This window comes from Sparus aurata, chromosome 7, assembly GCF_900880675.1.
Source record: "Sparus aurata chromosome 7, fSpaAur1.1, whole genome shotgun sequence".
In the NCBI taxonomy this organism is placed as follows: Eukaryota; Metazoa; Chordata; class Actinopteri; order Spariformes; family Sparidae; genus Sparus; species Sparus aurata.
Genome location: NC_044193.1, coordinates 7,490,579 through 7,517,555, shown reverse-complemented (window position 1 = coordinate 7,517,555; position 26,977 = coordinate 7,490,579). Strand labels below are relative to the sequence as shown.

The 26,977-nt window shown below is 42.6% G+C and overlaps 4 protein-coding genes across 9 annotated transcripts; all 4 read left to right on the top strand.

Annotated features, from left to right (window-relative positions):
- The first annotated feature begins 1,296 nt into the window (after positions 1-1,296).
- LOC115585217 (tubulin alpha-1B chain-like) lies at positions 1,297-19,187 on the top strand. 6 transcript variants are annotated; one of them, XM_030423440.1, is made up of 5 exons: positions 1,297-1,446; positions 2,010-2,232; positions 2,328-2,476; positions 2,579-3,505; positions 18,962-19,187. In XM_030423440.1, exons 1-5 carry the CDS (start codon positions 1,444-1,446, stop codon positions 19,010-19,012), a joined length of 1,353 nt encoding a protein of 450 aa, XP_030279300.1. In that variant the 5' UTR covers positions 1,297-1,443; the 3' UTR covers positions 19,013-19,187. The 6 variants fall into 6 exon arrangements, with proteins under 6 accessions (XP_030279300.1, XP_030279301.1, XP_030279295.1 ...); XM_030423441.1 differs by lacking the exon at positions 18,962-19,187 and adding an exon at positions 14,717-14,985; XM_030423435.1 differs by lacking the exon at positions 18,962-19,187 and having other exon boundaries at positions 2,579-3,602.
- LOC115585218 (tubulin alpha chain-like) lies at positions 6,435-9,002 on the top strand. The gene is made up of 4 exons (XM_030423442.1): positions 6,435-6,565; positions 7,295-7,517; positions 7,608-7,756; positions 7,855-9,002. The coding sequence occupies exons 1-4, from the start codon at positions 6,563-6,565 to the stop codon at positions 8,830-8,832; spliced, it is 1,353 nt and encodes a 450-aa protein (XP_030279302.1). The 5' UTR covers positions 6,435-6,562; the 3' UTR covers positions 8,833-9,002.
- Positions 19,188-20,205: 1,018 nt separating the features above from the next.
- On the top strand, positions 20,206-23,243 carry LOC115585219 (tubulin alpha-1B chain-like). The gene is made up of 4 exons (XM_030423443.1): positions 20,206-20,358; positions 21,216-21,438; positions 21,531-21,679; positions 22,092-23,243. The coding sequence occupies exons 1-4, from the start codon at positions 20,356-20,358 to the stop codon at positions 23,067-23,069; spliced, it is 1,353 nt and encodes a 450-aa protein (XP_030279303.1). The 5' UTR covers positions 20,206-20,355; the 3' UTR covers positions 23,070-23,243.
- Positions 23,244-24,284: 1,041 nt separating this feature from the next.
- Positions 24,285-26,806, top strand: LOC115585223 (tubulin alpha-1C chain-like). The gene is made up of 4 exons (XM_030423448.1): positions 24,285-24,420; positions 25,202-25,424; positions 25,517-25,665; positions 25,747-26,806. Exons 1-4 carry the CDS (start codon positions 24,418-24,420, stop codon positions 26,722-26,724), a joined length of 1,353 nt encoding a protein of 450 aa, XP_030279308.1. The 5' UTR covers positions 24,285-24,417; the 3' UTR covers positions 26,725-26,806.
- The last annotated feature ends 171 nt before the right edge of the window (positions 26,807-26,977 follow it).

Genomic DNA, 26,977 nt, shown 5'->3' with positions numbered 1-26,977 from the left:
TTATAACTCTAATAAGTACAACGTGTCAAACTGCGTAAAAGTGGCAACTTTGAAATTGGGTGCATGCTTTAAACGGACACTGTATATTGCAATGTTTAATATAAAAACAAAATGTTCTGCATTGGTGTAACATAGCTCAATTATATAGCATGACTATTTGCTTAGGATCGATTTTGCTTGGTAACCTGAGGAGTTTTGTCTTTGCAGGAGCAATTCTGAATGTTTTGGAGCCGCCGACCAGCAAGCAGCACGGCCATCTTCACCACCTCCGGACCAGGATGTTTAAGTTTAAAAATGTTTTGCAATTTAAAATAAACATTTTTGAGGAACACTGCATCAGTTTCATTTATTGACCTATAAAGGATCCCCATTGTATACTTTGTATGATCATTTTCTATCAGTTCAACTTGCTAGGGTGGGTCAACTTAAGATGTTTGATTTTGACATGAGAGAGGTTTTCAAGACTCTAGCCTGTTTTCCTCTTAAAATGTAAGAGATTGTTGCATCAAGGTTTAATAATCTATCCATCGTAGTTTGACAAAATAGGGGCCCCCAAAAAGACAAACGGCCCTGGATAAAGCATTTACTAACATAATATAGAACTTCCCTTGAAGAGGTAATGAGTGCTGATGATATTCATGCCTTATGTTCTAATCAAATACATTTTATTTATACAGACCAAATTCACATTGCCTCAGTGGGCTTTACAGTCTGTAAAGCGTGCAACATCCTCTTTCCTTAGACCCTTGATTCCGGTGAGGAAAGATTTGCCATATTGAGGGAAAACAACTTTTCATGGGAAAAAACAACAAAAAGATGAAGGAAAACTCAAGAGCCACTTAGGAGTGGTTCCTCTCCAAAAAAGACATTACATGAATAAATATATATTTTTCTTTTATAATATATACATATATATATATATATATATATATATATATATATATATATATATATATATATATATATATATATATATATATGTGTGTGTGTGTGTATGCATACATATACAATATATAAGTATATTTATATATTATATATAAATGTTATAGATATCTTCATATTGTGGCCTTTGACTGGGACTGAGGTCTGCCCTTTTGATTATATAAACTGAACATTTAAACTTGAGAGTTTAATTTGGAGAAATCATCTATCACACTGTCATGGCTGACTGGCCACTGAAGCATGGAGCCATGATTAACCTTATCAGTAACACCTGCTGTGCTTTCTGTGAATGTTTTGGCTTAACCAATAGGAAAAGAGCTTGTGTGACTCTCAACCAATTGGATTCAGCTGTTATTTCCCTGCCTAATACAAGTTTAAAAAGCCCCACCTTGCAACACTTCTGATTAGCTTCTTACAAGTAACCCCTGAAATACTGCTGTAAGAATTACATTAGTCTCTTCATCCTCAGTCTCTACCCATTCAGACACAGTGTCAGGAAACATGGTGAGTATGGAATAACAGGAACTCTTCATTTTGGTTTGAATAGCTTTTATCAGTCTACAATCAACATCAGTGTAGTTGTTAAAACCTATTAATCATTGTTAGCTTATTGTTGTGCTTTTATGTTTAGCTTATGTTGCCCTAAAAGAGAGGCCTGATATGAAGGGAGCACTTGACTCTGATTTGTGTTTTCATGTTATTTCACACTTTTGAATATCAAGTGTAGCTGAGATTGTTTGCTGTGAGAGGATTTAGGCAAAACCTATAATTAATTTCAGCTGTACTTGCTGCCAATCAATGAATCAAACACTTGATCTGTTATATTTTTTCATATTGTATGTTGTATTGCTCTAGTTATAGGTATGAAAAAGCTTCATGTGCATCAGCTCTGTTTGATTTTGGCAGACTGAAGTTATGTTCCTCCACAGATCCTGTGTAGTGGGGATTCTCAGATGTGTTCTCCATTAATCATAACTAAGCCTCTGATTTCGAAACGATTAAAACATGTAAATGTCTCCCAAATCTTCATGGTGAAATCAAGAAATGACCTTTTGTGTTTTCCACAGCGTGAGTGTATCTCAGTTCACGTTGGTCAGGCTGGTGTCCAGATGGGCAATGCCTGCTGGGAGCTTTACTGTCTGGAACATGGGATCCAGCCGGACGGACGAATGCCCAGTGACAAGACCCGAGGAGGTGGAGATGATTCCTTCAACACCTTCTTCAGTGAGACTGGAGCTGGAAAGCACGTCCCCAGAGCTGTTTTTGTGGACCTGGAGCCTTCTGTCATTGGTAACCTCTCATTGGATATACTGTAGATGGCATCATTTTATTTTCGTTAAATTAAGTGTGACCTCTTGACCATTTTTGAATGACTCCATGCTCAGATGAGGTACGCACTGGAACCTACCGCCAGCTGTTCCACCCTGAGCAGATGATCACTGGTAAGGAGGATGCTGCCAACAACTACGCCCGCGGACACTACACCATCGGCAAAGAGGTCATCGACCTGGTTCTAGACAGGATCCGCAAACTGGTGGGTAAAATTAGAGCACGACAAGTGCACTGGCAATTTAGCACAAGAATATAAAATAAATGACATGACTCATATGTGATAATTGTCTCTGTCTGTCCTCAGGCTGACCAGTGCACTGGCCTTCAGGGCTTCCTGGTGTTCCACAGCTTCGGAGGTGGCACCGGCTCTGGTTTCACCTCCCTGCTGATGGAGCGTCTGTCTGTCGACTACGGCAAGAAGTCCAAGCTGGAGTTTTCAGTCTACCCCGCTCCCCAGGTGTCCACTGCTGTGGTGGAGCCCTACAACTCCATCCTCACCACCCACACCACTCTGGAGCACTCCGACTGTGCCTTCATGGTGGACAATGAGGCCATCTACGACATCTGCCGCAGGAACCTCGATATCGAGCGCCCCAGTTACACCAACCTGAACAGGCTGATCGGTCAGATTGTGTCCTCCATCACTGCCTCCCTTCGTTTCGATGGCGCCCTCAATGTTGATCTGACAGAGTTCCAGACCAACTTGGTGCCATATCCCCGTATCCACTTCCCTCTGGCCACCTATGCCCCCGTCATCTCTGCTGAGAAGGCTTACCACGAGCAGCTCTCAGTGGCTGAAATCACTAACGCATGCTTTGAGCCAGCCAATCAGTTTGTGAAATGCGACCCTCGCCACGGCAAGTACATGGCTTGCTGCCTCTTGTATCGTGGTGACGTGGTGCCCAAAGATGTGAATGCTGCCATTGTCACCATCAAAACCAAGCGCACCATCCAGTTTGTAGACTGGTGCCCCACCGGTTTCAAGGTTGGCATCAACTACCAGCCACCCACTGTAGTTCCTGGTGGAGACCTGGCCAAGGTCCAGAGGGCTGTATGCATGCTGAGCAACACCACTGCTATTGCAGAGGCCTGGGCTCGTCTCGACCACAAGTTTGATCTGATGTACGCTAAGCGTGCGTTTGTTCACTGGTATGTGGGTGAGGGTATGGAGGAGGGAGAGTTCTCTGAGGCCAGAGAGGACATGGCAGCTCTGGAGAAGGATTATGAGGAGGTTGGAGCTGACACTCTGGGAGAGGAGGATGATGATGATGGAGAAGAATATTAAACAGACATTCTCTCTTATGCGTATTAAAATTTTCATCACGGCACTACTGTTTACTGTCTTTAATATACCAGTATGTTTACCCTTTAAAAAACAAATCGGCAATTTAGTAATACAGAGTAGATTCCTCTATTTCTGTACTTTCACTAATGTTTTTTTTTCTTTACTTTTTCACTTTATACAAGAAAAGTATTGTACAAGAACATAAAAGTGCCTCATACTACAGAGTATGGTGAACAGAAAAAACCTACATGGTGAAAAAAGAAAAATGGGATGAAACAAACTAAAGTAAAAATTCAGATATCCAGGTATTGCGGTGTTACTATATGATGTTTGGCTGATGGCAAAACTCAAGTGTGGATCTTTCTAAGAATGTCTGACCAGATGCGTCCATAGAGGCCATTCTGTAGAGTCTGCACACTTTCCATACAGATATAACTCAAAAAGGGGTCCCAAGTTTTATAGAATAACAGATGTTTGTCCTTAAGCCAGTAGGTCATTGCTTCAAGGGGAATAAGTTCCAATATACCCTGTAACCACTGTGAGTCTGGCACCAAAAAAAGAACATCTGTATCAATATACAAGGATTTAGATTCAGTGCAGGATGTAATCCAAGGATGCAAGACAGTGGAGTGAGATCCAGCTCTTTACCAAATATGTTAAATTTCTCTGCAAACCTTTCTCCAGTTTTTTTTTTTAAATAAAGGGACAGTCAGAGATGAAATGGTAGAATGATCCCTCTGAGATCTTGCATTTATTACAATATTTGGAAAGTGTGGGATAAAATTTATTCCATAGCACTGGTGTAATCTGGAGCCTATGAGTAATTTTGAATTGAGATTCTTTAACTTTGTTGGTGGACAAACAACCAGATGAGCTCAGCTACACACCACCCCTTTCACCATCTGAGATTGTTACCCCAGGTCTGCCTCCCAGTGTAATTTAAGAAGACCAGTTCCCTCTGTTGGAGGAGACAGAGCATTATAGAACCTATTTATCAGTTTTCGGGGCTCAGGGTCTTGCAGTACCTCTTCTATAGAGGAGTGAGAGAGCCCACCAGGATACAACCTTGCTTTTGAAGAGACAAAGCTACGGATCTGCAGATACCTAAATAAGTGTTTGGACGGGAGGTCGTGTTGTTCAGTTAGCTGGTTAAAGGATTTGAAAGTGCCGTCAGCTACTAAGTCTCTTATAGTACAAATACCCCTTTCAGACCATAAGAGAAATGAGCTGTCTTCAAGGCCAGGTGGAAAATCTGGGTTTAAATGAATGGTAGTGAAAAGAGAGAGAGTCCTCATGAGTCCCTATTTTATTACAAATTTGCCAAACCTTTTAATGTGTTTTGGAGGAGGTAATTGCCCCTTATTTTGTTCGAACTTTCACTAATGTTAAAAGCATGCTGCTATCTTGTCTTGCGTCAAATTGGTTGGTGATGTAGTTTTAGATGATCTGATCTTAAGTGACACTTTATTCTAGGAGGAGAGTTTCTCTGCATACTTGGTGTTTTTAATGTCTACATAATCTCAAAATATGTACCCTGTTTTGGGTTGTCACTTTGGAAGCCTGAATTGCTTGGCCACTCACTTTATCACTTGGAGGCAGTATTGTTCCACAGATGTTTCTCCTTCAGATGTAAGTGGACAGCAGAGTCTTGACCTGAGGAGTTGGTTCTCCTGTGTTGTGCCATCCATTCGTTTATGGAGAGGTTGTTTTGGACTCCCCAATGGGGAAAAAAAATCTGCTGTCTGGCTGAATTTTACCAAGTCATACCCAGGGCTAAGGAAGTAGCTTCAAATGTTTAAATGACATCTAACCAATTTGTGAATGAAATTTAATTGGGACAGCAACTCTTGTTGATTCTGTGAGGGGTTTTTCACCCAGTGTGAACCTGTACAACACCTTTGGACTGCATTTCAAAGCTGGCCTCTTTCTGAGGATATAATACTACACCCTTTGACTGTTATGTGAACTAAAACTGGAATATCAATGAGGAGAAAAACATGGGTGACTTGATAATTTGTTGAGCAAGCATTTTATTCATGATTCTAAATGCAAAACCCCACCTCAACAGATGGAAGAATTATTTCAAGCAATTTATTAAGTCTATTCAATGTATGACACAAACACCCTAAAACTTGCTGCCTTACTGGACTTGTTTATGTTCCCTGAATAAGACTTAACAATTATTTTATTTTTTGTTTTTGCTTATTATTAACAGTTTCCTTGTGTGTCAACACCAGATTAATTTGTATCATTGAAAATGTGCATACAATCTATCCTTTTGATTTGATGGCGATTTGCAAACCAGTTGAAGGTGGATAGCCTCCACCTACCGGACTGGAGTGTGGAATAGTAGATTAACAGACTTTAAAAAAAAAAAAAGAAAAGAAGAAGAAAATCCTCTCTGTTGGTCATGTTTCCTTCAAAAAAAAATGTTATCAGGTGTTTGTATGTTCCCTGTAATGCGTCTCCAATCAGATTTTCTATAGTCAAACTGACTTTAGCTCCCCTTAATGATGATGCCAGCACCCTCCTTTCTCCTTTAGCTAGCCCGTGCATTGATAAAGGACCTGCTGTACACATTCAGGTTGTTCGCAATGTACACATCTGTCAGTTGGGTGTTTTTAAATTGTGTTAAGTCACTGATTTCGCCCACTGTGTCGTATCCTGTATCCTGAGATGGGTGATGACTCCATCCTTTATTCAATTCCTGCCCAGCCTGCTTCCCTAACACACCCTGTTATCGAATAGTGTACAATAAAGAAAAAAAAATGTCATAGCGGAAGACCACTGTTTCATTTTAGCCAATAGGAGCCCCCCACGTGACTATGGCAACCAATAGGATTTATCGGCACATTTCGGCCGGCTAAGAAGGTATATAAAGCCCCGCCCGCCATTAGATCCGCAGTTACTTCTTACAAAGGACTCATAAAGGCCTAACAGTAAGAAATAACAGTCGGTTCCTCTTTGTTAATCCTAACCACAAACCCAACAGCTTCAGGAAACATGGTGAGTATGAAAACATTTATTTCTTTATTTATTCGAATGAAAACGTAAAGATGGAGGACCGTTAATCTTCTGATCAATAAATCGTTTTGACTGTAAATTCGGTAATTAATGTGTAATTCGACAGGGCGAAACCCAGAAATTGTTCATTGTTAAAAAGCTCAGTCGGGTCTGACCGTTTCTGGTTCATCCTGTTGTTGAAGGTCAATGGGCTCTCATCCTGAATCATGCATCCTTTTTCTCTGCCTGTTTGAAGAGGCCTGGCCTTTATGACGAAGCAACCGCAGGCTTTTCAATTCACTAGCATATTTGATATATAGTCGAGGTCGGCTACTTTTGAATGAAAATATTTGACTACAGCTGTGTTTGTTTTGTTGCACCACAGAAATTTGATTTTTTTTATTTTTTTTTGGTCTCATCCCATGATTTAAAAAAAAATAGAATTTTTCCAAGCACATGAGTTTGAATAAACAGCCTCTTTGTGATATATATTGTGTTCTGTAGGTTAACAGACTGTGCAACATGCCATCAGGTGATGGGGTTAGTCATGATGGTCTGGTTCTCTACAAAAGAGCCGTATTCCTCCTCAGATCTTTCAGTAGCTGTAGAGAAGTTCTCAACATGTGACAAGTAGCCGTCAGTGTGTGATTAGTTACAATTCGTACTAGAACTTCTTCAGACTGTCTGGCTTACTTTTATTATAATTTCCTATCATTTTTTCCCCTTCCACAGCGTGAGTGTATTTCAGTGCACGTTGGTCAGGCTGGTGTCCAGATTGGCAACGCCTGCTGGGAACTTTACTGCCTGGAGCATGGGATCCAGCCGGACGGACAGATGCCCAGTGACAAGACCATTGGAGGAGGAGATGACTCCTTCAACACCTTCTTCAGTGAGACTGGAGCTGGAAAGCACGTCCCCAGAGCTGTTTTTGTGGACCTGGAGCCCACTGTTATTGGTAAGTGTGATTCCTAGATGAGCATTAATTTAGGAAATATCTGATAATTGTTAATCCCAATTTATGCAATGTATGTTTTTGTCTCCTTAGATGAGGTGCGCTCTGGAACCTACCGCCAGCTGTTCCACCCTGAGCAGCTGATCACTGGTAAGGAGGATGCTGCCAACAACTACGCCCGCGGACACTACACCATCGGCAAAGAGATCATTGACACAGTGCTGGACAGGATCCGCAAACTGGTGGGTAAATTCAGAGTAAAACAAGGTAACTGCAAGAATATCCAATGTAATGACTTAACTCTATCTCATGTGTGATCATTGTCTCTGTCTGTCCTCAGGCTGACCAGTGCACTGGCCTTCAGGGCTTCCTGGTGTTCCACAGCTTCGGAGGTGGCACCGGCTCTGGTTTCACCTCCCTGCTGATGGAGCGTCTGTCTGTCGACTACGGCAAGAAGTCCAAGCTGGAGTTCTCCATCTACCCCGCTCCCCAGGTGTCCACTGCTGTGGTGGAGCCCTACAACGCCATCCTGACCACCCACACCACCCTGGAGCACTCTGACTGTGCCTTCATGGTAGATAACGAGGCTATCTACGATATCTGCCGCAGGAACCTCGATATCGAGCGTCCCAGTTACACCAATTTGAACAGGCTGATCAGTCAGATTGTGTCCTCCATCACTGCCTCCCTTCGTTTCGACGGTGCCCTCAATGTTGATCTGACAGAGTTCCAGACCAACTTGGTGCCATATCCCCGTATCCACTTCCCTCTGGCCACCTATGCCCCTGTCATCTCTGCTGAGAAGGCTTACCATGAGCAGCTTACCGTGTCAGAAATCACCAACGCATGCTTTGAGCCCGCCAATCAGTTGGTGAAATGTGACCCTCGCCACGGCAAGTACATGGCTTGTTGCCTCTTGTACCGTGGTGATGTGGTGCCCAAAGATGTGAATGCTGCCATTGCCACCATCAAAACCAAGCGCACCATCCAGTTTGTAGACTGGTGTCCCACTGGTTTCAAGGTTGGCATCAACTACCAGCCGCCCACTGTAGTTCCTGGTGGAGACCTGGCCAAGGTCCAGAGGGCTGTATGCATGCTGAGCAACACCACTGCTATTGCAGAGGCCTGGGCTCGGCTCGACCACAAGTTTGATCTGATGTACGCCAAGCGTGCGTTCGTTCACTGGTACGTGGGTGAGGGTATGGAGGAGGGAGAGTTCTCTGAGGCCAGAGAGGACATGGCAGCTCTGGAGAAGGATTATGAGGAGGTTGGAGTTGACTCTGTTGAGGGTGAGGATGAGGAAGAAGGAGAGGAGTAGGCCTAGGAAGTAAATTTGAAAGAGTAGTTCCTAAATCATGCCAACAACCTTTTCTTTGTACTGTAATGTTCTGTTTGTTTTTTTCACATGTCTGATTTTCCGTTTTGTGTATCTGCCATTGCTAAATAATATTTCAATGGCAGCGGCTGAATAAATCTCTGAAATCTTCATTCTTCACTTTGCAGTCTTTGTATTGTTACTCCATTTGCTTTATCCTCTTTTTCCATTTAAGGCCATTCATCTGTGACTTTGACTTCTGATGTGGACATGTTAATATGAAAACAACATGGGGCTTATTTATACCGTAGACATAATTTAACAATTTATAGAGTATTGACAGTACAGTCTAAAGTGTCATCAGTTGAAATTTGGATTTTACAGTAACTTGGGCCATAAGAATGCAGGATTTAGTTTTGTTCAGGTTTCTTATAATGTTCTCCAACAGATAAAGAATATACTTGCATAATACATATCATAACTTCCCTGGCAGAGGTAATGCCATATTGAGAAAAAACACAAAGAGCCACTGAGGAGGGACCCGTCTCCAAAACTGACAATAAGCAATAGATGTGGCATGCATAGAACAACAAATACTGATACAAATAGTTGATGGCTGACGCATCTCCAATTTCAAATAAAATGTTTATCACTGCCCTACTGTCTTCAATATACCAGCACTTTAATTTAATGAAGAAAAACAAAAACAGCATTTCAGTAGTACAGAGCAGATTGCTCTATTTATGTAGTGTCACTAATGTTAAAAGCATGCTGCAATCTTGGCTACTGTCAAACTGCTCTTTGTGATGTAGTTTTAGAGGGTACGGTTTTTAGTGACACTTTGTTCCAGAAGGACAGTCTCTCTCCTGCATTATACTTGGTATTTTATGACATCATCATAATCTTGCCCCAAGATATGTACATGGGTGTGGTTGTCGCTGTGGAGGCCTGAAATGCCTGGCCTCTCACTTTCGTCACTTGGGGGCAGTATTGTTCATCAGATGTTTGAACTCCACACCCTGCTGAAGTGACAAACTGCTTCAAACCGTTGCAAGCAGCCTGCAGTTTAACTACCAAATTTCTTTTACAGTATCAGATGTTTTTTTTATATATCATGTGCAGATCTCACATAAAAGGTGTGATAAACATGGATAAAACAACTTGCTCAAATGAGCTCTTATCACATCTAAACGTATATTTTGTACATTTCACCTGGCAGTTATATTCCTTTTATTGGTTTAATTTCATAGGTAAACATTCGTACAGTGACTTCAAGGTGTTCTATCTTTGTGTGCCACCTACTGAGCTGGTTTTTCATTGGGTTCAGGAAATTGGCGAGTTACAGCTTGTAGAGGCTTAGTTTGCATGATGTCATCGTATTCCATTCCAGGTCATAATATTTATCTTAGCTGCATAACTTCATACACACAGTATTTCACAATTTCAAGTTTATCTCATCCCTGACATCATCAGATAGTAGCATTAGAAGGCAAAGCAATTCTCATCTTGAACCGATCAGGGCAGGTTACTGCGACATGGATTCATAACTGCAATCATTAATCATTTAGTCATCTAGCAGTTTGATGTATTGGTAAGACCACTGAGCCCTGCTTGATTGGGAACGCCTGGAAGAGAAAGCCAACTCTCATAACAATCAACACTAACAGAAGGGTTTGGTTTATTTTTTTCACATTTGGCAGCATTGATGGTGTGATAAAATGAGTTCAAACAGGTTTGAAATTGTGAACTAAGCGTCTGGAGCCTAGAAACTAAGATTTGTCCAAATAACAAGATGGTATCATCTGGTGCACAACAGATCAAGCCAGAACAGATCAAGCCATTACATGCTGTTACTTTCAAATGTACTCAATCCAATGAAAACAGGTTCAGTTTTAAGTTGAGATATTTCACCTAAGGGGAAGTAGCAGTCCCACAGTGCAGAAATACTGTGTTGCAAGTAACAGTGATGCAATCAAATGTTTAGTAAGTAAAGGTACAGAAGTAGAAGCATCAAAATATACAGTCAACTAAAGTAAAAGCAGACTACTGATTCTACAGTGATGGCTTTTCTGAAAAAAAGATATCTTACAGCTGGTGATAGTCGGGCTAATTTTGATTAGGCTTCTTTATATTCTCATGGGTGGATTGTGACTGGACCTCTGGGGATCAATCTTTTATTTTTTATATCATAACTTATCTTAACCTACATTAGCCTCTAGTACTTTCGTTGACTGTGTTTTTGTATTAATCTCATGTGACTCCGGAAATTGGCTAATAGCTACATTTACAATACAAATAGGCCAAGAGGGGTAAAAAGGCGGACCACATTATCTGCCTCTAGATTGTAGTGGTGTTGAAGTAAAGCAGCAGAAAAATCAAATAGACAAGTGAAGTACAGAGAACAATACTTGATTACAATGTTGTATGAAGGAAAATCAAGGTTATCCATGCTCATATTCACGAAGTCCTGCAGTTTTCACCCCGACAGCTCCCAATCAGACTCCGGTTGCTGCGGACACTGACGCCGCCATCTTTGTATCACGTGATTTAAATGCGCTGCGCTGATTCGCTCAATTAGAGCAATCGGCTTCCGATAAAAAAGAGGAGCGGCGCTCAGCGGTTTCTGCCAGAAAACATGGATTTGACCCAGTTTCCAATAGGCGAGCTCGGATTTTGCACGAACACGGATTTTAGGTCTACAATCAGCTCTGTGTGTGGCACTGGTACAACTCTCTTTATGACATTTTTCAAATCAACTCTTGATGTGTATAGGCTATATACTGCATTGTATATGATATGCAGCATTTCGTGATTACTAGAATCAGTGTTTTTGTTTGTTGTTTTTTTTAATTTTTTTAATCAGATTGCTGATACAATAAACAGAGATGTACAACTGTGGCTCTGATGCAGCCTGCAATCTGCAAAGTAACTAAAGTCATCAGATAAATGTCGTGGGGTAAAAGGTGCAATATTTGCATCTACAATATGATGAAGTGGAAGTACACAGAAATGGACAATGGAAATACTCCAGTAAAGTGAGGGAACCTCACAATTGTACTTAAGTGCAGTACACGAGTAAATGTACTTAGTCACTCCCCATCATGCAATGCTTAATGTTCATAATAAATATTCATGTAAAATAAAAGAAGCAGTAAAATTAAATGAAAACAGGTGTGTTTTATTTGTCCCATTTAATATGACAATTCAGCATTGCTTTAGAGTAACAAGGTCATATGAAAGGGAAGCTATTGAAAAAAAATACACAACGCATTAGTAATCAAAATCCGTGTGCTACATGAAATGAGTTTCATATTATTTTTTTAAATCATAATTTTCACCAATATCAACAAGTCGACATAAAGAAACATTGTATTAGCGTAAATCAAAGAAACAATAGGATTATTTATTGATGGTCCCTAAATCAGCCTTCTACGCAGTGCGATGTTCTGGGAGGCAAGCTAAGAAACATCCTCCTGATGCCAACACCCGGTGAAACTAAGGAAGAGGCGCCGCTGGGAGTCTCCGGAGTGAATCTCTGTCCAATATCCTAAAACTAACTTCACCTCCGTTATAAAAATCCCTTTAAAAGATATTCACGCCCTGTCTGGACAGTGCGCACGGTCTGTCACTTTGCAGGATCAGAAATCGTGCCATTTCATCGCGGAAGATGGGCGTTTCATTTAGCCAATAGCCTTTCCCCATGTGACTCTGGCAACCAATCAGATTTATCGGTACATTTTCGCCGGCTTGGCAGTGTTAACTGCCCCGCCCGCCATTAGCTCTGCAGTTACTCTTACAAAGGACTCATCACGGTCGGATTGTAAGAGATAACGTAGTCCCTTGCACTTTGTTAATCTAAACTACAACCCCTCAGAAAACATGGTGAGTATGAAAATATGTTTTCTGTAGTTATAATGTGTTGATTTAGGAAATTTTAGAAGATATAAAATGGGTCATCAAGTGGCAGCCCAGCCTAACCGTTATCAAGTGAAAGAAGCAGCATCCATGGTCTACAATCTGGTTTTAATTGGAAAGAAAACATCAAGATGGAGGACCGTTAATCTTAGTCTCAAGGGGTCGTTTTTACTGTACATTTGGTGATTGATGTGTAACTCGGGAGGGCGCGGCCCAGAAATTATTCATTGTTCAAAAGCTAAGTCGGGCTGACAGTTTCTTGTTCATCCTGTCGTCGAAGGTCAGTGTGCCTTTATGACAATGCAACCACAGGCTTTTCAATCAAAACCCATTCACTAACATATTTGATATATTATGGAGTATATTTTCAAGGTCTGCTGCCTTTTGAAGGAAAATCTTTAACTGCATGTGTGTTTGTTGTGTTGCACCACAGGTGCAATTATATCATAATTTCCTATCATTTTTCCCCCTCCACAGCGTGAGTGTATTTCAGTGCACGTTGGTCAGGCTGGTGTCCAGATTGGCAACGCCTGCTGGGAGCTTTACTGTCTGGAGCATGGGATCCAGCCGGACGGACAGATGCCCAGTGATAAGACCAGAGGAGGAGGAGACGATTCCTTTAACACCTTCTTCAGTGAAACCGGAACTGGCAAGCACGTCCCCAGAGCTGTTTTTGTGGACCTGGAGCCCACTGTCATCGGTAAGAGAGACTCCTAGATGAGCATTAATTTAGGAAATATCTGATAATTGTAAACCACCCTGATGCAATGTCTCTTTTTGTCTACTTTGTAGATGAGGTGCGCTCTGGTACCTACCGCCAGCTGTTCCACCCTGAGCAGCTGATCACTGGCAAGGAGGATGCGGCCAACAACTACGCCCGCGGACACTACACCATCGGCAAAGAGATCATCGACATGGTTCTGGACAGAATCCGCAAACTGGTGGGTAAAATCAGTGCAGAAGTTAATTGAAGATATAACTCCAGAATATTGAATGTAATGACATAACTCTATCTCATGTGATAATTGTCTCTGTCTGTTCTCAGGCTGACCAGTGCACTGGCCTTCAGGGCTTCCTGGTGTTCCACAGCTTCGGAGGTGGCACCGGCTCTGGTTTCACCTCCCTGCTGATGGAGCGTCTGTCGGTCGACTACGGCAAGAAGTCCAAGCTGGAGTTCTCCATCTACCCCGCTCCCCAGGTGTCCACCGCTGTGGTGGAGCCCTACAACGCCGTTCTCACCACCCACACCACCCTGGAGCACTCTGACTGTGCCTTCATGGTAGATAACGAGGCCATCTACGATATCTGCCGCAGAAACCTCGATATCGAGCGTCCCAGTTACACCAATTTGAACAGGTTGATCAGTCAGATTGTGTCCTCCATCACTGCCTCCCTTCGTTTTGACGGTGCCCTCAATGTTGATCTGACAGAGTTCCAGACCAACTTGGTGCCATATCCCCGTATCCACTTCCCTCTGGCCACCTATGCCCCTGTGATCTCTGCTGAGAAGGCCTACCACGAGCAGCTCTCAGTGGCCGAAATCACCAATGCATGCTTCGAGCCTGCAAATCAGTTGGTGAAATGCGACCCTCGCCATGGCAAGTACATGGCTTGCTGCCTGCTGTTCCGTGGTGATGTGGTGCCCAAAGATGTGAATGCTGCCATTGCCACCATCAAAACAAAGCGCTCCATCCAGTTTGTGGACTGGTGCCCCACTGGTTTCAAGGTTGGCATTAACTATCAGCCACCCACTGTAGTTCCTGGTGGAGACCTGGCCAAGGTCCAGAGGGCTGTATGCATGCTGAGCAACACCACTGCTATTGCAGAGGCCTGGGCTCGGCTCAACCACAAGTTTGATCTGATGTACGCCAAGCGTGCGTTCGTTCACTGGTACGTGGGTGAGGGTATGGAGGAGGGAGAGTTCTCTGAGGCCAGAGAGGACATGGCAGCTCTGGAGAAGGATTATGAGGAGGTTGGAGTTGACTCCGTTGAGGGTGAGGATGAGGAAGAAGGAGAAGAGTAGGCCTGAGAAGTAAATTATACTTGAAAGTGTTGTTCCTGAAGAATTCCTGGAAAAAAATAGTTTTGTTTATTTAAATGTCTTATGTTCTGTGTTTGTTACATGTGCAATTTTCTGTTTTTTTCCCGTATGTAATGTTGTTTTTGTGACTTGTATCAACCATTGTAAAAAACAAAAATATTTCAATGGTTTTTGAACTGAATAAATCTCATAAAGCTTCATTCTTGACTTTGCAGTGTTTGTATTGTAACTCCATTTGCTTTTTTCTCCTTTTCCATTCAAACCATTTCCCTATGACTTCTAACTAGAAGGGTTTTAATTAAAAGAAATGATGATTAAAACATCTCGGCTCATTTACACTATAGATATAATTTAATATTGATTTTTTTTTTGGGGGGGGGGGGGGGATTGCTGATACAACAAATGCTTTCAAGAATGTGCATCTGATGCAACCTGCAATCTGCAAAGTAACCAAAGTTATCAGATAAATATAGTGAAATAAAGGAGCAATATCTGCATCTAAAATACGAAGTGGAAGCATACTGTGGTGGAAGATCAAAATACTCCAGTAAAATAGGGGAACCTCAAAATTGTACTTCACTACAGTCCTTAAGTAAAAGCACTTAGTCACCTCTCCATCATGCAATTCTGAATAAATATTCATATGAAAGAAGCAGTAAAATGAAATACAACCTGTTGTGTTTTATTTGTCCCTTTTGGTAATACGATTCACATTAATTTGGAGTAACTGGGTAATATGACATGGAAGCTATTGAAAGAAAAATATTTGCAAAATAAATAATACATGAGCAATCAAAATCAGTGTGCTACATGAAATGAGTTTAGTGGGATGTTTTAAAATAATAATTTTCACCAATATCAAGTCAGCATGAAAACTCATTGTATTTGTGTAAAACAACCAAACATTAGGATTATTTATTGATGGTCCCTAAATCAGCCTTCTGCACAATGCGATGTTCTGGGAGGTGAGCTAACCGTTCACCAGATGCCAACACCCGGTGACACTAAAATACGCCGCTGGGAGTCTCAGGAGAGAATGTCTGTCTAATATTCGACCTAAAACTAACTTCACCTCGATCATGAAACTCCCTTTAAAACATAGTCACTCCCTGTTTGGACACTGCGTACTGTCTGACATGCACAGAACTCGTGTCATGTCATTGCGGAAGCTAACGGTTTCATTTTAGCCAATAGGAATCGCCCATGTGACTCTGGCAACCAATCGGATTTATCAGCACGCTGCCGCCGTTTAGACGGTATAAAAAGCCCCGCCCGCCATTACCTCCGTTGTTACTTCTTACAAAGGACTCATTACCGCCCGGCTGTAAGAGATAACGGAGTCTCTTTCCATTTTATCAGTCTAAACTACAAACTTGACAGCTTCAGGAAACATGGTGAGTATGAGAATATATATATTCTGTAACGTTAGTTATAATGTGTTGATTTCGCGACATTTTCAAATTTATAAAGTGGGTCATCAAGTGGCAGCCCAGCCTAACCGTTATCAACTGAGAGAAGCAGCATCCACGGTCCACAATCTAGTTTTGATTGAAAATAAAACATCAAAATGGAGGACGGTTAAACTTCGTCTCAAGTGGTCGTTTAAAGAAATTGTTCATTGTGCAAAAGCTCAGTCGGGCTGACCGTTTCTGGTTTATCCGATTTTTGGGCGTGAATGTGCTCACAGCCTGAAATATTGCCATTTTGTTTTTTAATACGATTTTATTTAGATTTTTTTTCAATACATACAAGACGAGACAAAGAACCACAGTCTTGACGACAGAACAAAAGAAAACAATAAAGGCCAAACCAAAAATAAAATAAACAAAACCGAACAAAAACATACCACAATCGCTTCACGACCACGCATCCAACAAACAGGTTCAGTAACGTTATCAGTGTCGTCATGTAAACCTTCAATACCGATAGGAGTACATTTGCGCCAAATATCGTTCCTCTTTGTGGAACACCCACATCTCAAGAAAGAGAGAAAAAAAAAATCACTAAATTGATTAATAACAATTAAAAAAGTAAATAAATAAAAATCACGTCACGCCCAAAATATTAAGTCAAAGTACTCAGTGCCTGTAATACTTCCACCCATATCATTTCAAATTTGGTTAATTTATTCTTTTCCATGGTGATAGTTTTTTCCATGTTCAAATAATAACACATTTCTCTTTTCCTGGGTAGTAATGTGGGAGGGTGTGTGGATCTCCAGTGTTTAAGGATCAGATTCTTTAAGACGATTGGGTACCCCATAGCAAAATCTGATATATTGTCGAGGTCTGCTACCTTTTAAATTAAACTCCTAAGTACAGGTGTGTTTGTTTTGTTTCACCACAGAACCTTGATGGGGATTTTTTTGTTCTCATCACAGTTTTTCCTTTAAGCACAAGTCTGAATAATCAGCCTCTTTGTGATATATTGTTTTCAGTATGGTGTTCGATTAACTGAATGTAACATGTCATCAGGTGATGGGGTTAGTCATGATGATCTGCTGTCTGGTTTTCTACAAAAGAACCTTTTTCCTCGTTTGATCTTTCACTAGCTGTAGAGAAGTTCTCAACATGTTACGAGTAGCCTTCAGTGTCTGATTAGTTACAATTCCTACTAGAAGTACTTCAGACAATCCATCTTATTTGTATTATAATTTCCTATTCCCTCCCCCCATACAGCGTGAGTGTATCTCGATGCACGTTGGTCAGGCTGGTGTCCAGATTGGCAATGCCTGCTGGGAGCTTTACTGCCTGGAGCATGGGATCCAGCCGGACGGACTGATGCCCAGTGATAAGACCAGAGGAGGCGGAGATGATTCCTTCAACACCTTCTTCAGTGAGACTGGAGCTGGAAAGCACGTCCCCAGAGCTGTTTTTGTGGACCTGGAGCCCACTGTTATCGGTAAGTATGACTCCTAGATGAGCATTAATTTAGGAAATATCTGATCATTGTAAACCAATCTGTTGCATATCTGTTTTTGTCTCTTTACAGATGAGGTGCGCACTGGTACCTACCGCCAGCTGTTCCACCCTGAGCAGCTGATCACTGGCAAGGAAGATGCTGCCAACAACTACGCCCGCGGACACTACACCATCGGCAAAGAGGTCATCGACCTGGTGCTAGACAGGATCCGCAAACTGGTGGGTAAAATCAGAGCAGAACAAGTTCATTGTAAATTTGACTCCAGAATATTCAGTGAAATTATATAACTCTATCTCATATGTGATAATTGTCTCTGTCTGTCCTCAGGCTGACCAGTGCACTGGCCTTCAGGGCTTCCTGGTGTTCCACAGCTTCGGAGGTGGCACCGGCTCTGGTTTCACCTCCCTGCTGATGGAGCGTCTGTCGGTCGACTACGGCAAGAAGTCCAAGCTGGAGTTCTCCATCTACCCCGCTCCCCAGGTGTCCACTGCTGTGGTGGAGCCCTACAACGCCGTCCTCACCACCCACACCACCCTTGAGCACTCTGATTGTGCATTCATGGTAGATAATGAGGCCATCTACGATATCTGCCGCAGAAACCTTGATATTGAGCGCCCCAGTTACACCAATTTGAATAGGTTGATCAGTCAGATTGTGTCCTCCATCACTGCCTCCCTTCGTTTCGACGGTGCCCTCAATGTTGATCTGACAGAGTTCCAGACCAACTTGGTGCCATATCCCCGTATCCACTTCCCTCTGGCCACCTATGCCCCTGTCATCTCTGCTGAGAAGGCTTACCACGAGCAGCTCTCAGTGGCTGAAATCACCAACGCATGCTTTGAGCCCGCCAATCAGTTGGTGAAATGCGACCCTCGCCACGGCAAGTACATGGCTTGCTGCCTCTTGTATCGTGGTGATGTGGTGCCCAAAGATGTGAATGCTGCCATTGCCACCATCAAAACAAAGCGCTCCATCCAGTTTGTGGACTGGTGCCCCACCGGTTTCAAGGTTGGCATTAACTATCAGCCACCCACTGTAGTTCCTGGTGGAGACCTGGCCAAGGTCCAGAGGGCTGTATGCATGCTGAGCAACACCACTGCTATTGCAGAGGCCTGGGCCCGGCTCGACCACAAGTTTGATCTGATGTACGCCAAGCGTGCGTTCGTTCACTGGTATGTGGGTGAGGGTATGGAGGAGGGAGAGTTCTCTGAGGCCAGAGAGGACATGGCAGCTCTGGAGAAGGATTATGAGGAGGTTGGAGTTGACTCCGTTGAGGGTGAGGGTGAGGAAGAGGGAGAAGAGTAGGCCTGAGATATAAATAAAACAAGAAAGTGTTCCTGAATTGTTAAAATGAATGTTTTATTTGTAGTTTAATGTTCTCTCTGTGTTTTTTACATGTGTAATGTTCTGTTTGTCACATGTAATGTTCTCTTGGTTTTTTTCCTGATACCTGCAATAAATCACAAAGCTTCATTCTTGACTTTGCAGTCTTTGTATTATAACTCCATTTGCTTTTTTCTCCTCCCATTTAAGCTGTTTATCTATGATTTCTGAAATAGACGGGTTTTAGTACAAAAAACAAATATGTAGGCTTGTTTATACTGTAGCTACATATCAATATTGATTTTTTTCCGATGGTTGATACAAGAAATACTTTCTAAAATGTGCAACCGTGGCTCTGATGTAGTATGAAATCTGCAAAGTAACTAAAGTTATCAGATAAATATAGTGAAAGAAAGGAACAATATTTGCATCTGACATGAAGTTAATGTATACTGTGGTGGAAAATTAAAATACTCAAAGCACAAGAACCTCAAAATTGTACTTTAGTCCTTGAGTAAATGCACTTAGTCACCTCTCTATTATGACATACTGAATTTTCATAATAAATATTCATATAAAATAAAAGAAGCAGAAACATGTAATAATACCAGGTCTGATTTATTTGTCCCATTTAGTAATACAATTCAGCATTAGTTGGGAGCTGCTGGGTGACATGATATGGAAGCTATTGAAAAAAGCATTTTTTAAAAAATAAATAACACATTAGCTATCAAAATCAGTGTGCTAGATGAAATGAGTTTAGTAGGATTTTTTAAATCATAATTTTCACCAATATCAAGTCAGCATGAAAACACATTGTATTTGTGTAAAACAAACAAATAATGGGATAATTTATTGATGGTCCCTAAATCAGCCTTCTGCATAGTGCGATGTTCTGGGAGGCGAGCTAACCGGCCTCCTGATGCCAACACCCGGTGACACTAAAATACGCCGCTGGGAGTCTCCGGACAGAATGTCTGTCCAATATTCGACCCAAAACTAACTTCACCTCGATTATAAAACTCCCTTTAAAAGATATTCACTTAGAACACTGCGCACTGTCTGTTACTGACATGCACAGAACTCTTGTCATGTCATTGCGGAAGCTAACGGTTTCATTTTAGCCAATAGGAATCCCCCATGTGACTCTGGCAACCAATTGGATTTTTCCGCACACTGCCGCCGGTTAGACGGTATAAAATGCCCCGCCCGCCATTACCTTCGTAGTTACTTCTTACAAAGGACTCATTACCGCCCGACTGTAAGAGATAACGAAGTCCCATTCCACTTTATAAATCTAGGCTACAAACACAGCTTCAGGAAATATGGTGAGTACGAAAACATGTTTTCTGTAGTTATAATGTTTTAATTTCAGGACATTTTCAAATGTATATAGTAGGTCATCAAAGTGGCAGCCCAGCCTAACGTTAACCGTTATCAACTGAGAGAAGCAGCATCCACTGTCCACAGTCTAGTTTTGATTGAAAATAAAACGTCAAGATGGAGGACCGTTAAACTTCGTCTCAAGTGGTCGTTTTTACTGTACATTTGGTGATGAATGTGTAACTCGACAGGGCGCAGCCCAGAAATTGTTCATTGTGCAAAAGCTAAGTCGGGCTGACAGTTTTATCCTGTTGTTGTTTGCCAATGTGCTCACAGCCTGAAATATTCTTATTTTTACCGCTTGTTAGAAGAGGCCTGGCCTTTATGACACTGCAATCACAGTCTTTTCCAACAAAACCTATTATCTAACCTATTTGATATTTTATGGGGTATATTATCGAGGTCTGCTACAATTTTAAATTAAACTCTTAACTACATGTGTGTTTGTTTTGTTGCACCAGAGAACCTTGATGCGGATTTTTTTGTTCTCGTCAGACGTTTTTCTTTAAGCACAAGTCTGAATAATCAGCCTCGTTGTGATAGTGTTTTCAGTATGGTGTCAGGCTCACAGGTTAAATGACTGTGTAACATGTCATCAGGTGATGGGGTTAGTAATGATGATCTGCTGTCTGGTTCTATACAAAAGAGCCTTTTTCCCAGTTAGATCTTTCACTAGCTGTAGAGAAGTACTCAACATGTGACGAGTAGCCTTCAGTGTCTGATTACCGGTAGTTTTCGATTCCTACTAGAATTACTTCAGACAACCCATCTTATTTCTTACCCCCCTCCCCCCCCTCCACAGCGTGAGTGTATCTCGATGCACGTTGGTCAGGCTGGTGTCCAGATTGGCAATGCCTGCTGGGAGCTTTACTGTCTGGAACATGGGATCCAGCCGGATGGACTGATGCCCAGTGACAAGACCAGAGGAGGAGGAGATGATTCCTTTAACACCTTCTTCAGTGAGACTGGAGCTGGAAAGCACGTCCCTAGAGCTGTTTTTGTGGACCTGGAGCCCACTGTCATCGGTAAGTGTGACTCCAAGACAAGCATTAACTTAGGAAATATATGATAATTGTAAACCAATCTGATGCAATATCTGTTTTTGTCTCCTTTATAGATGAGGTGCGCACTGGTACCTACCGCCAGCTGTTCCACCCTGAGCAGCTGATCACTGGCAAGGAGGATGCTGCCAACAACTACGCCCGCGGACACTACACCATCGGCAAAGAGATCATTGACCTGGTGCTAGACAGGATCCGCAAACTGGTGGGTAAAAGAGCCGAAGTTAATTGCAAATTTGACTCCAGAATAAGGGTGTCACGATTTTAAATTGAAATCGACTGAAATTAAGTCACAATCTCGAACTTCGAATTAAAAAATGGAATCGTCGATGCTGCCACGCCCCCATGTCATGTCTGGTCGGCTTGCCAAGTGGAAAAAAACACACACGACACACAGATTTTATATTGCATAAAAGTCTAGTCTAAAAATGACATAGCAACCTGTGCTTTAAAAAAAATAAATGTAAAAATCGAGAATCGAATCGAACTGTAACCTTAGAATCGAAAATGTAGTCAAATCAAGGATTTGGAGAATCGTGACACCCCTACTCCAGAATATTCAATAAAATGACATAACTCTTATCTCACATGTGATCATTGTCTCTCTCTGTCCTCAGGCTGACCAGTGCACTGGCCTTCAGGGCTTCCTGGTGTTCCACAGCTTCGGAGGTGGCACCGGCTCTGGTTTCACCTCCCTGCTGATGGAGCGTCTGTCTGTCGACTACGGCAAGAAGTCCAAGCTGGAGTTCTCCATCTACCCCGCTCCCCAGGTGTCCACTGCTGTGGTGGAACCCTACAACGCCGTCCTCACCACCCACACCACCCTGGAGCACTCTGACTGTGCCTTCATGGTAGATAACGAGGCCATCTACGATATCTGCCGTAGGAACCTCGATATCGAGCGTCCCAGTTACACCAATTTGAACAGGTTGATCAGTCAGATTGTGTCCTCCATCACTGCCTCCCTTCGTTTCGACGGTGCCCTCAATGTTGATCTGACAGAGTTCCAGACCAACTTGGTGCCATATCCCCGTATCCACTTCCCTCTGGCCACCTATGCCCCTGTCATCTCTGCTGAGAAGGCTTACCACGAGCAGCTCTCAGTGGCTGAAATCACCAATGCATGCTTTGAGCCCGCCAATCAGTTGGTGAAATGTGACCCTCGCCACGGCAAGTACATGGCTTGTTGCCTCTTGTATCGTGGTGATGTGGTGCCCAAAGATGTGAATGCTGCCATTGCCACCATCAAAACCAAGCGCTCCATCCAGTTTGTGGACTGGTGCCCCACTGGTTTCAAGGTTGGCATTAACTATCAGCCGCCCACTGTAGTTCCTGGTGGAGACCTGGCCAAGGTCCAGAGGGCTGTATGCATGCTGAGCAACACCACTGCTATTGCAGAGGCCTGGGCTCGGCTCGACCACAAGTTTGATCTGATGTACGCTAAGCGTGCGTTCGTTCACTGGTATGTGGGTGAGGGTATGGAGGAGGGAGAGTTCTCTGAGGCCAGAGAGGACATGGCAGCTCTGGAGAAGGATTATGAGGAGGTTGGAGTTGACTCCGTTGAGGGTGAGGGTGAGGAAGAAGGAGAAGAGTAGGCCTGAGAAGTAAATAAAACAAAGTGTTCCCGAATTATTAAACAAATGTTTTATTTGTAGTTAAATGTTCTCTCTGCGTTTTTTTTTTACATGTGCAATGTTCTTTTTGCCACATGTAATATTCTCTTTGTTTTTTCCTGATATCTGCATTAAATCTCAAAGCTTCATTCTTGACTTTGCAGTCCTTGTATTGTAACTCCATTTGTTTTTCTTCTTCTTTACCATTCAATCTATTTCTATGACTTCTGAAGCAGACAGGTTTCAATAATAAAAAAAATATTCAGGCTTATTTATACTATAGATATAATTTAATATATAATTTTTTTCCAGATGGTCAATAATTGCTTCTTAAAATGTGCCACTGTGGCTCTTATGTGGTCTGCAAAGTAACTTAAGTTATCATATAAATATAGTAAAATAAAAGAACAATTTGCATCTGACATGAAGAAGTGGATGTATACTGTGGTGGAAAATGGAAATACTCCAAATACAAGAACCTCATAATTGTACTTAAGTAGAGTCCTTGAGTTAATGCACTTAGTCACCTCTCCATTATGACAATTGAATTTTCATAGTAAATATTCATATAAAATAAAAGAAGCAGTAAAATTTAATAAAAACTCGTCTGATATATTTGTCACATTTAGTAATACAATTCAGCATTAGTGTGGAGTTGCCGGGTGACATGACATGTAAGGTATTGAAAACAAACATTTTTGAAAAATAAATAAGATTAGAAATCAGAATCAGTGTGCTACATGAAATGAGTTTAGTATGATTTTTTAATCATAATTTTAACTAATATCAAGTTAGCATGAAAAATCGTTGTGTTTGTGTAAATCAAACAAAAAGTAGGATAACATTGATGGTCCCTAAATCAGCCTTCTGCACAGTGCGATGTTCTGGGAGGCGAGCTAACCGTCCTCCTGATGCCAACACCCGGTGACACTAAGGAAGATACGCCGCTGGGAGTCTCCGGAGAGAATCTCTGTCTAATATCCGACCTAAAACTAACTTGACCTCGGTCATAAAACTCCCTTTAAAAGTTATTCACTTCCTGTTTAAACACTGCGCACTGTCTATTACATACTGACACGCACAGAACTCATGTCATGTCATTGCGGAAGCTGGCTGTTTCATTTTAGCCAATAGGAATCCCCCATGTGACTCTGGCAACCAATCGGATTTATCAGCACATTTCCGCCGGTTGGACAGTATAAAAAGCCCCGCCCGCCATTACCTCCGTAGTTACTTCTTACAAAGGACTCATTACGGCCGGACTGTAAGAGATAACGGAGTCTCTTCAACTTTATAAATCTTAACTACAAACTTGACAGCTTCAGGAAACATGGTGAGCATAAAGATATGTTTTCTGTAGTTATAATATGTTGATTTCAGGACATTTTCAAATGAAAAAAGTGGGTCATCAAGTGGCAGCCCAGCCTAACTTTTAAAAGAAGTAGCATCCACGGTCCACAAAACTAGTTTTGATGGAAATAAAACGCCAAGATGGAGGACGGTTAAACTTCGTCACGGGTGGTCGTTTTTACTGTACATTTGGTGATTAATGTGTAACTCGACAGGGCGCACCCCAGAAATTGTTCATTGCTCAAAAGCTCAGTCGGGCTGACAGTTTCTGGTTTATCCTGTTGTTGGAGGTCAATGTGCTCACAGTCTGAAACATTCCTCTTTTTACCGCCTGTTCCAAGAGGCCTGGCCTTTATGACACTGCGGTCACAGGCTTTTCAAACAAAACCTATTCACTAATCCGTTTGATATTTTATGGGGTATATTGTCGAGGTCTACTACCTTTTTAAATTAAACTCTTAACTACATGTAGGTATATGTTCTGTTGTACCACATAACTTTGATGGGATTTTTTTTTTGTTCTCATCACACTTTTTACTATAAGCACATTAAGGGAATAATCAGCCTCTTTGTGATATTGTTTTCAGTATGGTGTTCGGTTCACAGGTCGTGTCATCAGGTGATAGGGTTAGTCATGATGATCTGCTGTGTGGTTCTATACAAAAGAGCCTTTTTCTTCCTCAGATCTTTCACTAGCTGTTGAAAAGTTCTCAACACGTGACAAGTAGCCTTCAGTCTCTCATTAGTTACAATTTCTTCCACAGCGTGAGTGTATTTCAGTGCATGTCGGTCAGGCTGGTGTCCAGATTGGCAATGCCTGCTGGGAGCTTTACTGCCTGGAGCATGGGATCCAGCCGGACGGACGGATGCCCAGTGATAAGCCCAGAGGAGGTGGAGATGATTCCTTTAACACCTTCTTCAGTGAGACTGGAGCTGGAAAGCACGTCCCCAGAGCTGTTTTTGTGGACCTGGAGCCCTCTGTCATCGGTAAGTGTGACTCCTAGATGAGCATTAATTTAGGAAATGGATGATAATTGTAAACCAATCTGATGTAATGTCTGTTCTTGTCTCCTTTGTAGATGAGGTGCGCTCTGGTATCTACCGCCAGCTGTTCCACCCTGAGCAGCTGATCACTGGCAAGGAGGATGCTGCTAACAACTACGCCCGCGGACACTACACCATCGGCAAAGAGGTCATCGACTTGGTTCTGGACAGGATCCGCAAACTGGTGGGTAAAATCAGAGCAGAACAAGTCAGTTGCAGATTTGACTTTATCTCATATGTTATCAATGTCTCTGTCTGTCCTCAGGCTGACCAGTGCACTGGCCTTCAGGGCTTCCTGGTGTTCCACAGCTTCGGAGGTGGCACCGGCTCTGGTTTCACCTCCCTGCTGATGGAGCGTCTGTCTGTCGACTACGGCAAGAAGTCCAAGCTGGAGTTCTCAATCTACCCCGCTCCCCAGGTGTCCACTGCTGTGGTGGAGCCCTACAACGCCATCCTCACCACCCACACCACCCTTGAGCACTCTGACTGTGCCTTCATGGTAGATAACGAGGCCATCTACGATATCTGCCGCAGGAACCTCGATATCGAGCGCCCCAGTTACACCAACCTGAACAGGCTGATCAGTCAGATTGTGTCCTCCATCACTGCCTCCCTTCGTTTTGACGGTGCTCTTAATGTTGATCTGACAGAGTTCCAGACCAACTTGGTGCCATATCCCCGTATCCACTTCCCTCTGGCCACCTATGCCCCTGTTATCTCTGCTGAGAAGGCTTACCATGAGCAGCTTACCGTGTCAGAAATCACCAATGCATGCTTCGAGCCCGCCAATCAGATGGTGAAATGTGACCCTCGCCACGGCAAGTACATGGCTTGTTGCCTCTTGTATCGTGGTGACGTGGTGCCCAAAGATGTGAATGCTGCCATTGCCAACATTAAAACCAAACGCTCCATCCAGTTTGTAGACTGGTGCCCCACTGGTTTCAAGGTTGGCATCAACTACCAGCCACCCACTGTAGTTCCTGGTGGAGACCTGGCCAAGGTCCAGAGGGCTGTATGCATGCTGAGCAACACCACTGCTATTGCAGAGGCCTGGGCTCGGCTCGACCACAAGTTTGATCTGATGTACGCTAAGCGTGCGTTCGTTCACTGGTATGTGGGTGAGGGTATGGAGGAGGGAGAGTTCTCTGAGGCCAGAGAGGACATGGCAGCGCTGGAGAAGGATTACGAGGAGGTTGGAGCTGACAGTCTGGGAGACGAGGATGACGAAGGAGAAGAATATTAAACGGGCATGCATTCCCTTGTATTGAGCTCTGATCTGTGCCTTCTTTCAATGTAAAGAATAAAACCTGTGAGTTCACTATTTATTTATTCTTTTTTAATACACTCATCCCACAAAGTGCTTTAGAGGGGAATTGCCAATACAGTGGCGCACTTTATTCTGTTTCTTAAAGAAATCTGCTTTCATGCTGCAGTTTCGTCACTTGGGGGCAGTGTTGTTCAACGAATGTTTCAGCTCCACATTATGGTGAATCTAC